Source organism: Triticum urartu, chromosome 7A (genome assembly GCF_056163025.1).
Source record: "Triticum urartu cultivar PI428250 chromosome 7A, HENAU_Tu73, whole genome shotgun sequence".
NCBI lineage: Eukaryota > Viridiplantae > Streptophyta > Magnoliopsida > Poales > Poaceae > Triticum > Triticum urartu.
In genome coordinates this window covers 606397572-606412378 of record NC_141879.1, presented here as the reverse complement: position 1 = coordinate 606412378, position 14807 = coordinate 606397572, and the positions used below count along the sequence as shown (strand labels likewise).

Genomic DNA, 14807 nt, shown 5'->3' with positions numbered 1-14807 from the left:
AGAAGGGGAGCCTTGGCGCAGTGGTAAAGCCGCTACCTTGTGACCATCAGGTCACGGGTTCAAGTCCTGAAAACAGCCTCTTACAGAAATGTAGGAAAAGGCTGCGTATAATAGACCTAAAGTGGTCGAATCCTTCCCCGAACCCTGCGCAAGGGGGAGCTACATGCACTGGGCTGCCCTTTAAAGGAGTTTGAAATCTCCAGCCTCTGCATTATTGTGATGCACACATCCATCTTTATTAAAGTTGATGCAAGAAAATAAAAAGTACTCCCTTCGTCCGGAAGTACTTGTCATCGAAATGGATAAAAGATGACGCATCTAGAACTATGGCAGGATCATTACAAGATATAAAATTAACACCTACGACTAAGTTGACTTCTTGGACTTCTTCCGTAGCAATGCTTTAAGAGGACTTGAACCCTGCTGGGCTGGGAATACCACTGTCCCTCTAACTATCCAACTACTGCTTGGTTCATGATACATCATGTTATTTTAGTTCTAGATATATCTCTTTTTATCCATTTTGATGACAAGTATTTTCGGACGGAGGGAGTAGTATTAAGTTTATTCAATGATTCTTTTTACAATCAATCCAATGTTATGATTAGGTGGATGGATTCCTAGCCAGTGATGAGAGTGCAGTTGCGTGGTCCCACCGACGCGGGTTCGAACCCTGACTAGGCTTCCGTCCTTCATGTTGGGTACAACGCCGGCTGCCACCTCAAATCTCTTTTTAGCGAATTTTTTGGCACCACATGTAAGAACATGTCCAGCCGTTGGAGCCCCAAGAACACCATCGAACCAAAAAAGTTGGTGTATTAGGGGGCCAAATGCTTCATCCAGCAGAAATAGAAATGCATGTGGAGGGCATCTTCCCAGCCACACCCCACCTCAATCAAAAGTTTATGAGGGAAATAATTAAGTAGCCAAGAAAAAGGACATGGGAAGACACGATTCGCTGAAACTTCCGCAGGCATCCCCAAGAGCCCACCAACGCGCTGGGTTTCGCTTGGGTTTGCCGGCGCTATTTTAACGTCATGGGGTGGACAACAATACATAAGTATAGTTTGACGCCCCCGCAAAAAAGAGAAAAAAAACAGTTTGACGTACGGGCGTACGGACGCACGCGAGATTTTAATTGGTGATGAGAATGAGAAGGGAAAAAATAAAACATACTCCTATTACTTAGCATACGAGCTACTCCCTTCGGTCCCTTTTATTCTGCACATTAAAATTCTCTAAAGTCAAACTTCACAAAGTTTGATCGTATTTATATGAAAAAATATCAACATCTGCCATGCTAAAGTTATATAATATGAAACTTTAAGTCATGACACATCTAGTGGTATTGATTTCAGATTGTGAATGTTGGCACTTTTTCTACAAAATTAGTCAAACTTTATGAGGCTTGACTTCAGTCAAATCTTATATGAAAACTAAAAAGGACCGGAGGGAGTAGTAGCTTGCTTTATTCGGCCGCGTAGTGTACGATCGAGTTCTTTTCTCTTTCTTTCTTTTTTGGGCGATCCGCGCGTGACGGCGATATGATATATCAACGAATCAATCGCTCCATCCATTCTCGTGGCCGGCTCCTTCGTACTGCGAAAGGTACCGCGCGTGAAGGCGTCGCAACTGTGAAAACGAGGGTTAAGCATATGCTCGTTGCAGGGACGCGTGTGTGTTGATATAGGGGCCGAAGCCAGGATAGATACAAGGTTAGTTGGGCTCGGATTGATCTCCAAGTTAGCTAACAACCTGATAAGATCATATCTCATAGACCCAACTGAATACACAACACGCACGCCTACTCACCTGTACAAATACAACACATATACGGTTTATATACTCTACTGTATATGTTTACAATGTTTAACACTCCCCCTCAATCGCAACTATCCAAGTTGAGATTGCGTCTAAAGGCCTCAAGCTGCTTAAGAGTAAGAGGCTTAGTGAATCCATCTGCAACTTGATCTCCAGTAGGTATGAACCTAATATTCAACAATTTATCTGCCACCCTTTCGCAAACAAAGTGATAGTCTATTTCAATATGTTTAGTCCTGGCATGAAAAATGGGATTAGCAGACAAATATGTGGCACCAAGATTATCACACCAAAGTGATGCAGCCTTTGAATGATAAACACCCAATTCTGTCAGCAGATTCTGAACCCAAATAATTTCTGCAGTGGCATTGGCTAGAGCCTTATACTCAGCCTCTGTGCTTGACCTGGAAACAGTGGGTTGCTTGCGAGCACACCAAGATACCAAGTTACCTCCAAGAAATACTGCAAAGCCTCCTGTTGATCTTCTGTCATCAGGACAGCCTGCCCAGTCTGCATCTGAAAAAAACACTTACAGCATTGAATCTGACTTACCAAGTTTGAGACCATGACCCTTGGTTCCTTGAAGATATCGAAGTATCCTCTTAACTGCTGTCCAATGCACACTAGTAGGAGCATGTAAGAACTGACAAACTTTGTTTACTGAATAAGAAATATATGGCCTGGTCAAAGTCAAGTATTGAAGTGCTCCTACAATGCTCCTATACCTGGTTACATCCTCTGCTCCAAGTGCTTCTCCATCATACAGAGACAGTTTTTCAGAAGTAGACAAGGGCGTGGATGAAGGCTTGCAACCCTTCATGCCTACTTTCTGAAGCATTTCTTGCACATATTTTCCTTGTGACAGCACAATCCCTTCTTTAACAGGTTTTACCTCGATTCCAAGAAAGAAATGAAGACTACCAAGGTCCTTAAGTGCAAACTCCTCGCCCAAGTCCTTGAGAAGAGCTTCAACAACATTAGGCGAAGAGCTTGTAACCACAATATCATCAACATAAATGAGCACAAAAATGGTAATCCTATGCCGATGATAAAAGAATAGTGAGGTGTCCCCCTTTGAAGGAGAGAACCCTAGAGATTGTAACTTTGATGACACTCGAGAATACCAAGCCCTAGGTGCCTGTTTTAATCCATACAGTGCCTTATCAAGTTTGCAAACATGACGTGGAAACTTTAAGCTTTCATACCCAGGAGGTTGTTTCATGAACACTTCCTCTTCCAGAACACCATGCAAGAACGCGTTCTTTACATCTAGCTGTCGAATGCACCGGTTTCTAGACACTACAACTGAAAGGATTAATCTGATAGTAGCTACTTTGACTACAGGACTAAACATGTCCTCATAGTCAATCCCATACCTTTGCTTAAACCCTTTTGCAACCAAGCGTGCCTTATACCTATGAACAGTACCATCAGATTTCTGCTTGACCTTGTAGACCCACTTGCCGTCAATGACATTCCTCCCCTTGACTGGAGGCACCAAACACCATGTTTTGTTCTTCATAAGAGCATCATATTCCTCATCCATTGCCTCCTTCCACCGACGTTCTCCAAGGGCTTCTCCCAAGTTTTGCGGTTCACTTGTGGCACAAAAGGAACCCCAACGAACACAACCATCATTATAAAGCTTAGGCTTGATAATACCACTCTGTGACCTGGTATGGGACCGTGGAGGAGGAGGCAGAGCTGGACGTGAGATATGGTGTTGAAGACGATTTGAAGAAGAAGACACAGCAGATCCAGAATCCGCAGAAAATCCACCCGAGAACTCCTGTTGGAACTCCTGTGTTGGCTCAGCGCGATCAGCCTCGAGGCGCGCGCCAGCCTCTCCGAAACTGCCACTTGGAGCCATCAGCGATGCGGCAGGCGATGGAGCGGGACCGCCCAATCCAGCAGGCACGCTCGTCCCCGAGGAAAGCCGACCAAGGCCATGCAGTGGGGACCCGCCTGGTCCCGTCGCAGGCGCGGCCCGTGACCGACCAATGCCATGCAGGGGGGACCCACCTGGTCCGGCAATGGGCGCGCCCCGCGGGTGAGACTGCAGCGCGGATCCCGAAGGCGATCCACTTGACGCGCCTGCCACAGCAGATCCCGAGGGGATCCCGCTGTTGGGTTTCGTAGTAATTTCAAAAAAATTCCTACGCACACGCAAGATCATGGTGATGCATAGCAACGAGAGGGGGAGAGTGTGATCTACGTACCCTTGTAGATCGACAACGGAAGCGTTAACTTGGTTGATGTAGTCGTACGTCTCCACGGCCCGACCGATCAAGCACCGAAACTACGGCACCTCCGAGTTCTAGCACACGTTCAGCTCGATGACGATCCCCGGACTCCGATCCAGCAAAGTGTCGGGGAAGAGTTCCATCAGCACGACGGCGTGGTGACGATCTTGATGTACTACCGTCACAGGGCTTCGCCTAAGCACCGCTACAATATTATCGAGGACTCTGGTGGAAGGGGGCACCGCACACGGCTAAGAATATGATCACGTGGATCAACTTGTGTGTCTAGGGGTGCCCCTTGCCTCAGTATATAAAGGCTCAAAGGGGGGGGGGGCTGGCCGGCCAAGAGGAGGCGCGCCAGGAGGAGTCCTACTCCCTCCGGGAGTAGGACTCCCCCCCTTTCCTAGTTGGAATAGGATTCGCGGAGGGGGGAAAAGAGGAGAGAGAGGAGGAAGGGGGGCCGGCCCCCTCTCCTTGTCCTATTCGGACCAAGGTGGGGAGGGGCACGCGGCCCATCTATGGCCACCTCTCCTCTCTTCCACTAAGGCCCACTAAGGCCCATATACCTCCTGGGGGGTTCCGGTAACCTCCCGGTACTCCGGTAAAATCCCGATTTCACCCGGAACACTTCCGATATCCAAACATAGGCTTCCAATATATCAATCTTTATGTCTCGACCATTTCGAGACTCCTCGTCATGTCCGTGATCACATCCGGGACTCCGAACAAACTTCGGTACATCAAAAATGCATAAACTCATAATATAACTGTCATCGTAACCTTAAACGTGCGGACCCTACGGGTTCGAGAACAATGTAGACATGACCGAGACACATCTCTGGTCAATAACCAATAGCGGAACCTGGATGCTCATATTGGCTCCTACATATTCTACGAAGATCTTTTATTGGTCAGACCGCATAACAACATACGTTGTTCCCTTTGTCATCGGTATGTTACTTGCCCGAGATTCGATCGTCGGTATCCCATACCTAGTTCAATCTCGTTACCGGCAAGTCTCTTTACTCGTTCCGTAATACATCATCCCGCAACTAACTCATTAGTTGCAATGCTTGCAAGGCTTCGGTGATGTGCATTACCGAGAGGGCCCAGAGATACCTCTCCGACAATCGGAGTGACAAATCCTAATCTCGAAATACGCCAACCCAACATGTACCTTTGGAGACACCTATAGAGCTCCTTTATAATCACCCAGTTACGTTGTGACGTTTGGTAGCACACAAAGTTTTCCTCCGGCAAACGGGAGTTGCATAATCTCATAGTCATAGGAACATGTATAAGTCATGAAGAAAGCAATAGCAACATACTAAACGATCGGGTGCTAAGCTAATGGAATGGGTCATGTCAATCAGATCATTCAACTAATGATGTGATCCCGTTAATCAAATGACAACTCTTTGTCCATGGTTAGGAAACATAACCATCTTTGATTAACGAGCTAGTCAAGTAGAGGCATACTAGTGACACTCTGTTTGTCTATGTATTCACACATGTATTATGTTTCCGGTTAATACAATTCTAGCATGAATAATAAACTTTTATCATGATATAAGGAAATAAATAATAACTTTATTATTACCTCTAGGGCATATTTCCTTCAGTCTCCCACTTGCACTAGAGTCAATAATCTAGATTATACTGTAATGATTCTAACACCCATGGAGTCTTGGTGCTGATCATGTTTTGCTCGTGGAAGAGGCTTAGTCAACGGGTCTGCTACATTCAGATCCGTATGTATCTTGCAAATCTCTATGTCTACCACCTGGACTAGATCCCGGATGGAATTGAAGCGTCTTTTGATGTGCTTGGTTCTTTTGTGAAATCTGAATTCCTTCGCCAAGGCAATTGCACCAGTATTGTCACAAAAGATTTTCATTGGACCCGATGCACTAGGTATGACACCTAGATCGGATATGAACTCCTTCATCCAGACTCCTTCGTTTGCTGCTTCCGAAGCAGCTACGTACTCCGCTTCACATGTAGATCCCGCCACGACGCTTTGTTTAGAACTGCACCAACTGACAGCTCCACCGTTTAATGTAAACACGTATCCGGTTTGCGATTTAGAATCGTCCAGATCAGTGTCAAAGCTTGCATCAACGTAACCGTTTACGATGAGCTCTTTGTCACCTCCATATACGAGAAACATATCCTTAGTCCTTTTAAGGTACTTCAGGATGTTCTTGACCGCTGTCCAGTGATCCACTCCTGGATTACTTTGGTACCTCCCTGCTAGACTTATAGCAAGGCACACATCAGGTCTGGTACACAGCATTGCATAATGATAGAGCCTATGGCTGAAGCATAGGGAACATCTTTCATTTTCTCTCTATCTTCTGCAGTGGTCGGGCATTGAGTCTGACTCAACTTCACACCTTGTAACATAGGCAAGAACCCTTTCTTTGCTTGATCCATTTTGAACTTCTTCAAAACTTTGTCAAGGTATGTGCTTTGTGAAAGTCCAATTAAGCGTCTTGATCTATCTCTATAGATCTTAATGCCTAATATGTAAGCAGCTTCACCGAGGTCTTTCATTGAAAAAACTCTTATTCAAGTATCCCTTTATGCTATCCAGAAATTCTATATCATTTCCAATCAGTAATATGTCATCCACATATAATATCAGAAATGCTACAGAGCTCCCACTCACTTTCTTGTAAATACAGGCTTCTCCGAAAGTCTGTATAAAACCAAATGCTTTGATCACACTATCAAAGCGTTTATTCCAACTCCGAGAGGCTTGCACCAGTCCATAAATGGATCGCTGGAGCTTGCACACTTTGTTAGCTCCCTTTGGATCGACAAAACCCTCTGGTTGCATCATATACAACTCTTCTTCCAGAAATCCATTCAGGAATGCAGTTTTGACATCCATCTGCCAAATTTCATAATCATAAAATGCGGCAATTGCTAACATGATTCGGACAGACTTAAGCATCGCTACGGGTGAGAAGGTCGCATCATAGTCAATCCCTTGAACTTGCCGAAACCCTTTTGCGACAAGTCGAGCTTTGTAGACAGTAATATTACCGTCGGCGTCAGTCTTCTTCTTGAAGATCCATTTATTCTCAATTGCTTGCCGATCATTGGGCAAGTCAACCAAAGTCCACACTTTGTTCTCATACATGGATCCCATCCTAGATTTCATGGCTTCAAGCCATTTTGTGGAATCTGGGCTCACCATCGCTTCTTCATAGTTCGTAGGTTCATCATGATCTAGCAGCATGACTTCCAGAACAGGATTACCGTACCACTCTGGCGCGGATCTCACTCTGGTTGATCTACGAGGTTCAGTAGTATCTTGTCCTGAAGTTTCATGATCATTATCATTAGCTTCCTCACTAATTGGTGTAGGTGTCACAGAAACAGTTTTCTGTGATGCACTACTTTCCAATAAGGGAGCAGGTACAGTTACCTCGTCAAGTTCTACTTTCCTCCCACTCACTTCTTTCGAGAGAAACTCCTTCTCTAGAAAGTTTCCGAACTTAGCAACAAAAGTCTTGCCTTCGGATCTGTGATAGAAGGTGTATCCAATAGTCTCCTTTGGATATCCTATGAAGACACATTTCTCCGATTTGGGTTCGAGCTTATCAGGTTGAAGCTTTTTCACATAAGCATCGCAGCCCCAAACTTTCAGAAACGACAACTTTGGTTTCTTGCCAAACCATAGTTCATAAGGCGTCGTCTCAACGGATTTTGATGGTGCCCTATTTAACGTGAGTGCGGCCGTCTCCAAAGCATAACCCCAAAACGATAGCGGTAAATCAGTAAGAGACATCATAGATCGCACCATATCTAGTAAAGTACGATTACAACGTTCGGACACACCATTACGCTGTGGTGTTCCGGGTGGCGTGAGTTGCGAAACTATTCCGCATTGTTTTAAATATACACCAAACTCGTAACTCAAATATTCTCCTCCACGATCAGATCGTAGAAACTTTATTTTCTTGTTACGATGATTTTCAACTTCACTCTGAAATTCTTTGAACTTTTCAAACGTTTCAGACTTATGTTTCATTAAGTAGATATACCCATATCTGCTTAAGTCATCTGTGAAGGTGAGAAAATAACGATATCCTCCACGAGCCTCAATATTCATCGGACCACATACATCTGTATGTATGATTTCCAACAAATCTGTTGCTCTCTCCATAGTACCGGAGAATGGCGTTTTAGTCATCTTGCCCATGAGGCACGGTTCGCAAGTACCAAGTGATCCATAATCAAGTGGTTCCAAAAGTCCATCAGTATGGAGTTTCTTCATGCGCTTTACACCGATATGACCTAAACGGCAGTGCCACAAATAAGTTGCACTATCATTATCAACTCTGCATCTTTTGGCTTCAACATTATGAATATGTGTGTTACTACTATCGAGATTCAATAAGAATAGACCACTCTTCAAGGGTGCATGACCATAAAAGATATTACTCATATAAATAGAACAACCATTATTCTCTGATTTAAATGAATAACCGTCTCGCATCAAACAAGATCCAGATATAATGTTCATGCTTAACACTGGCACCAAATAACAATTATTTAGGTCTAATATTAATCCCGAAGGTAGATGTAGAGGTAGCGTGCCGACCGCGATCACATCGACTTTGGAACCGTTTCCCACACACATCGTCACCTCGTCCTTAGCCAATCTTCGCTTAATCCGTAGTCCCTGTTTCGAGTTGCAAATATTAGCAACAGAACCAGTATCAAATACCCAGGTGCTACTGCGAGCATTAGTAAGGTACACATCAATAACATGTATATCACATATACCTTTGTTCACCTTGCCATCCTTCTTATCCGCCAAATATTTGGGCCATTTCCGCTTCCAGTGACCAGTCTGCTTGCAGTAGAAGCACTCAGTTTCAGGCCTAGGTCCAGACTTGGGTTTCTTCTCTTGAGCAGCAACTTGCTTGCTGTTCTTCTTGAAGTTCCCCTTCTTTTTCCCTTTGCCCTTTTTCTTGAAACTAGTGGTCTTGTTGACCATCAACACTTGATGCTCCTTCTTGATTTCTACCTCCGCAGCTTTCAGCATTGCGAAGAGATCGGGAATAGTCTTATTCATCCCTTGCATATTATAGTTCATCAAGAAGCTCTTGTAGCTTGGTGGAAGTGATTGGAGAATTCTGTCAATGACGCTATCATCCAGAAGATTAACTCCCAGTTGAATCAAGTGATTACAATACCCAGACATTTTGAGTATATGCTCACTGACAGAACTGTTCTCCTCCATCTTGCAGCTATAGAACTTATTGGAGACTTCATATCTCTCAATCCGGGCATTTGCTTGAAATATTAACTTCAACTCCTGGAACATCTCATATGCCCCATGACGTTCAAAACGTCATTGAAGTCCCGATTCTAAGCCGTAAAGCATGGCACATTGAACTATCGAGTAGTCATCAGCTTTGCTCTGCCAGACGTTCATAACATCTGGTGTTTCTCCAGCAGCAGGCCTGGCACCCAGCGGTGCTTCCAGGACGTAATTCTTCTGTGCAGCAATGAGGATAATCCTCAAGTTACGGACCCAGTCCGTGTAATTGCTACCATCATCTTTCAACTTTGCTTTCTCAAGGAACGCATTAAAATTCAACGGAACAACAGCACGGGCCATCTATCTACAATCAAACATACATAAGCAAGATACTATCAGGTACTAAGTTCATGATAAATTTAGGTTCAATTAATCATATTACTCAAAGAACTCCCACTTAGATAGACATCCCTCTAATCCTCTAAGTGATTACGTGATCCAAGTCAACTAAACCATGTCCGATCATCACGTGAGATGGAGTAGTTTCGTTGGTGAACATCACTATGTTGATCATATCTACTATATGATTCACGCTCGACCTTTCGGTCTCCGTGTTCCGAGGCCATATCTGTATATGCTTGGCTCGTCAAGTATAACCCGAGTATTCCGCGTGTGCAACTGTTTTGCACCCGTTGTATTTGAACGTAGAGCCTATCACACCCGATCATCACGTGGTGTCTCAGCACGAAGAACTTTCGCAACGGTGCATACTCAGGGAGAACACTTCTTGATAATTAGTGAGAGATCATCTTATAATGCTACCGTCAATCAAAGCAAGATAAGATGCATAAAAGATAAACATCACATGCAATCAATATAAGTGATATGATATGGCCATCATCATCTTGTGCTTGTGATCTCCATCCTCGAAGCACCGTCGTGATCACCATCGTCACCGACGCGACACCTTGATCTCCATCGTAGCATCGTTGTCGTCTCGCCAATCTCATGCTTCCATGACTATCGCTACCGCTTAATGATAAAGTAAAGCATTACAGTGCGATTGCATTGCATACAATAAAGCGACAACCATATGGCTCCTGCCAGTTGCCGATAACTCGGTTACAAAACATGATCATCTCATACAATAAAATTTAGCATCATGTCTTTGACCATATCACATCACAACATGCCCTGCAAAAACAAGTTAGACGTCCTCTACTTTGTTGTTGCAAGTTTTACGTGGCTGCTACGGGCTTAAGCAAGAACCAATCTTACCTACGCATCAAAACCACAACGATAGTTTGTCAAGTTGGTGCTGTTTTAACCTTCGTAAGGACCGGGCGTAGCCACACTCGGTTCAACTAAAGTTGGAGAAACTGTCACCCGCTAGCCACCTTTGTGCAAAGCACGTCGGGAGAACCGGTCTCGCGTAAGCGTACGCGTAATGTCGGTCCGGGCCGCTTCGTCCAACAATACCGCCGAACCAAAGTATGACATGTTGGTAAGCAGTATGACTTATATCGCCCACAACTCACTTGTGTTCTACTCATGCATATAACATCAACACATAAAACCTAGGCTCGGATGCCACTGTTGGGTTTCGTAGTAATTTCAAAAAATTTCCTACGCACACGCAAGATCATGGTGATGCATAGCAACGAGAGGGGGAGAGTGTGATCTACGTACCCTTGTAGATCGACAACGGAAGCGTTAACTTGGTTGATGTAGTCGTACGTCTCCACGGCCCGACCGATTAAGCACCGAAACTACGGCACCTCCGAGTTCTAGCACACGTTCAGCTCGATGACGATCCCCGGACTCCGATCCAGCAAAGTGTCAGGGAAGAATTCCGTCAGCACGACGGCGTGGTGACGATCTTGATGTACTACCGTCGCAGGGCTTCGCCTAAGCACCGCTACAATATTATCGAGGACTATGGTGGAAGGGGGCACCGCACACGGCTAAGAATATGATCACGTGGATCAACTTGTGTGTCTAGGGGTGCCCCTTGCCTCCATATATAAAGGCTCAAAGGGGGGCTGGCCGGCCAAGAGGAGGCGCGCCAGGAGGAGTCCTACTCCCTCCGGGAGTAGGACTCCCCCCTTTCCTAGTTGGAATAGGATTCGCGGAGGGGGGAAAAGAGGAGAGAGAGGAGGAAGGGGGGCCGGCCCCCTCTCCTTGTCCTATTCAGACCAAGGGGGGGAGGGGTGCGCGGCCCATCTATGGCCACCTCTCCTCTATTCCACTAAGGCCCACTAAGGCCCATATACCTCCCGGGGGGTTCCGGTAACCTCCCGGTACTCCGGTAAAATCCCGATTTCACCCGGAACACTTCCGATATCCAAACATAGGCTTCCAATATATCAATCTTTATGTCTCGACCATTTCGAGACTCCTCGTCATGTCCGTGATCACATCCGGGACTCCGAACAAACTTCGGTACATCAAAAATGCATAAACTCATAATATAACTGTCATCGTAACCTTAAACGTGCGGACCCTACGGGTTCGAGAACAATGTAGACATGACCGAGACACATCTCTGGTCAATAACCAATAGCGGAACCTGGATGCTCATATTGGCTCCTACATATTCTACGAAGATCTTTTATTGGTCAGACCGCATAACAACATACGTTGTTCCCTTTGTCATCGGTATGTTACTTGCCCGAGATTCGATCGTCGGTATCCCATACCTAGTTCAATCTCGTTACCGGCAAGTCTCTTTACTCGTTCCGTAATACATCATCCCGCAACTAACTCATTAGTTGCAATGCTTGCAAGGCTTCGGTGATGTGCATTACCGAGAGGGCCCAGAGATACCTCTCCGACAATCGGAGTGACAAATCCTAATCTCGAAATACGCCAACCCAACATGTACCTTTGGAGACACCTGTAGAGCTCCTTTATAATCACCCAGTTACGTTGTGACGTTTGGTAGCACACAAAGTGTTCCTCCGGCAAACGGGAGTTGCATAATCTCATAGTCATAGGAACATGTATAAGTCATGAAGAAAGCAATAGCAACATACTAAACGATCGGGTGCTAAGCTAATGGAATGGGTCATGTCAATCAGATCATTCAACTAATGATGTGATCCCGTTAATCAAATGACAACTCTTTGTCCATGGTTAGGAAACATAACCATCTTTGATTAACGAGCTAGTCAAGTAGAGGCATACTAGTGACACTCTGTTTGTCTATGTATTCACACATGTATTATGTTTCCGGTTAATACAATTCTAGCATGAATAATAAACTTTTATCATGATATAAGGAAATAAATAATAACTTTACTATTGCCTCTAGGGCATATTTCCTTCACCCGCCCTGATCTACTCCGGGATCAGCATGCGGATCTTCTGCGGCTGAATAAGTGGACTCCGTGGCCTGCATAAAATCATGCGGATTTTCTTCCATGTTTGCACTGTTTTCCTGCACACTTTCATCAGAGTTTTGATCAAAGGAATTATTGGGCATTGACACATGATCATCAGCATCCTCTACGCCCCCGAGAACAAAGTTGGGTGATGGCAGAAGATGGGAGGGAAGAAGGACAGGTTCTTTACGAAGTTGTGCGCCGGCGTTAGGGTGAAGTTTTGCAAAGGAAAAAATTTGCTCATCGAAAACCACATCACAGGAGACATAGATATGACCCGTGGCAACATCCAAACACTTGTAGCTTTTGTGAAGACTACTGTACCCAATAAACACACACTGTTTCGAGCAGAACTCAAGCTTATGTTTATTGAATGGGCGAAGGTTGGGCCAGACAGCACAACCAAAAATGCGAACGAAAGTGTAATTTGGTTTAGTGCCAAAAATACGCTCAAGAGGAGTCTGATTATTGATGACTTTACTAGGAACACGATTTATGAGATACACCGCCATGATAAACGCCTCGTCCCAAAATTTGAGAGGCATATAGGCATGAGCAAGAAGGGAGAGGCCAACCTCCACGATATGGCGGTGTTTATGTTCAGCGGATCCGTTTTGCTGATGAGCATGTGGACAGGAGACATGGTGAGTGATACCTATGCGCTCAAAAAACAAATGAAGTTTTTGGTATTCACCTCCCCAGTTCGTTTGCATGGCAAGAATTTTGCGATCAAAAAGACGTTCAACATGTTGCTGAAAGAGATTAAACTTTGCAAACACATCAGATTTATTCTTAAGCAAATAGATCCAACTGAACTTACTAAAATCATCAATGAAAGTAACATAATACTTTTGTCTGCCAACAGAAACGGGTCCAGGACCCCAAACATCTGAAAAAACTAGCTCTAAAGGAGCCTTTGATTCACTAGTAGAGCGACAATATGGAAGTTGATGGCTTTTGGCCATCTGACATGAATCACACACAAGAAGATGATCTTGCTTATTTGATACTGGAAGATTAAAATCTCGAAGAATTTTCTGAACCACCGGAAAAGCAGGGTGCCCTAGGCGTTTGTGCCATCTTGAAGTGGAAGGCTTGACCACACTGAGGGCTTGTCGAGGAGGGGCATCATGGCGGCCAGAGACAGGAAACAGGCGACCCCTAGTCCTGTTTTGAAGAACGGTTCTCCGAGTGGCCCGATCCTTAACAAAGAAAATTTCGGGGTAAACTTCCAAGAAAGCATTGTTATCTTTGATAAGTTGATAGGCAGAGAGTAGGCTTTGATCGGCTTGAGGAGCATGGATGGTATTATTTAGATGCAAAGAGCCATGAGGGGTAGTAAGAACTAAATGACCAATGTGGGCAATGTCTATACCTTGACCACTCGCAGTGTGGATTTGTTCCGTGCCGGTGTAGCGGTCGTGAACCGCAATTTTCTCCAGTTCTCCCGTCACGTGATCAGTTGCACCAGTGTCAAGATACCAATTGGTATCAACTCCATAGGAGTGGGCAGCGTTGGCCGAGCGGTGTCCTCCACCACCACCGCATCCTCCGCCACCACCGCCTCCTGCGGGGTTGCGGACGTTGTTGTTGAAGTTGCGATCGTAGCGTTTCTTGCAGCGCCATGCGCCATGCCCTTCAATCTTGCAAATTTGGCACTTCTCGCGCTCACGGTCACCACGGTCACCACCTCCTTGCTGCGGACCACCTCCAAAGCCGCCACCACCGTGGTTGTCAGGGTAGTGGGCGCCCGCGTTGTTGTTGATGTAGCCGCGGGAGCCACTTCCACTGTTGCCGCCGCCCCTTGAGTTGCCGCGACCTCCACCCCTTGCCGCCAGATTTGCGGGGTGGAGGGCGGTGTTTTGGGCGGCGATGCGGGCTTCAGCCGACAGCAGCAGGGAGAAGAGTTCGCTGAGGCCGATCGGCTGCTCGGTGGTGGTGCGGGTGGAGATGGCCGAGACGAAGCCGCTGTAGTCGGGTTCGTGGAGGAGGCCTTGCAGGATGTGATCGATGACGTCGTCTTCATCCAGGGGCTTGCCTGCGGCTGCCAGCTCGTCGGCGATGCTCACCATCTTGGTG

General features: G+C 45.6%; 1 protein-coding gene across 1 annotated transcript; it reads right to left on the bottom strand.

Moving 5' to 3' along the window:
- Nucleotides 1–2193: 2193 nt before the first annotated feature.
- LOC147960648 (uncharacterized) lies at nucleotides 2194–14800 on the bottom strand. Its single transcript, XM_087533462.1, has 5 exons — nucleotides 14104–14800; nucleotides 3198–3309; nucleotides 2547–2810; nucleotides 2374–2464; nucleotides 2194–2331 (listed from the first exon to the last, which is right to left on the bottom strand). Exons 1-5 carry the CDS (start codon nucleotides 14798–14800, stop codon nucleotides 2194–2196), a joined length of 1302 nt encoding a protein of 433 aa, XP_087389588.1.
- Nucleotides 14801–14807: the final 7 nt, after the last annotated feature.

Bases quoted from the DNA above. Each gene is read 5' to 3' on its own strand.
- LOC147960648 (XM_087533462.1), bottom strand. From the start codon at position 14,800: ATGGTGAGCATCGCCGACGAGCTGGCAGCCGCAGGCAAGCCCCTGGAT. The intron at 2,811-3,197 runs GTATGGGATTGA...TGTGGTTACAAG, and splicing joins GCAAAAGGGTTTAAGCAAAG to CTCTTCGCCTAATGTTGTTG. The intron at 2,465-2,546 runs GTATAGGAGCAT...AAAGTTTGTCAG, and splicing joins GGAGCAGAGGATGTAACCAG to TTCTTACATGCTCCTACTAG.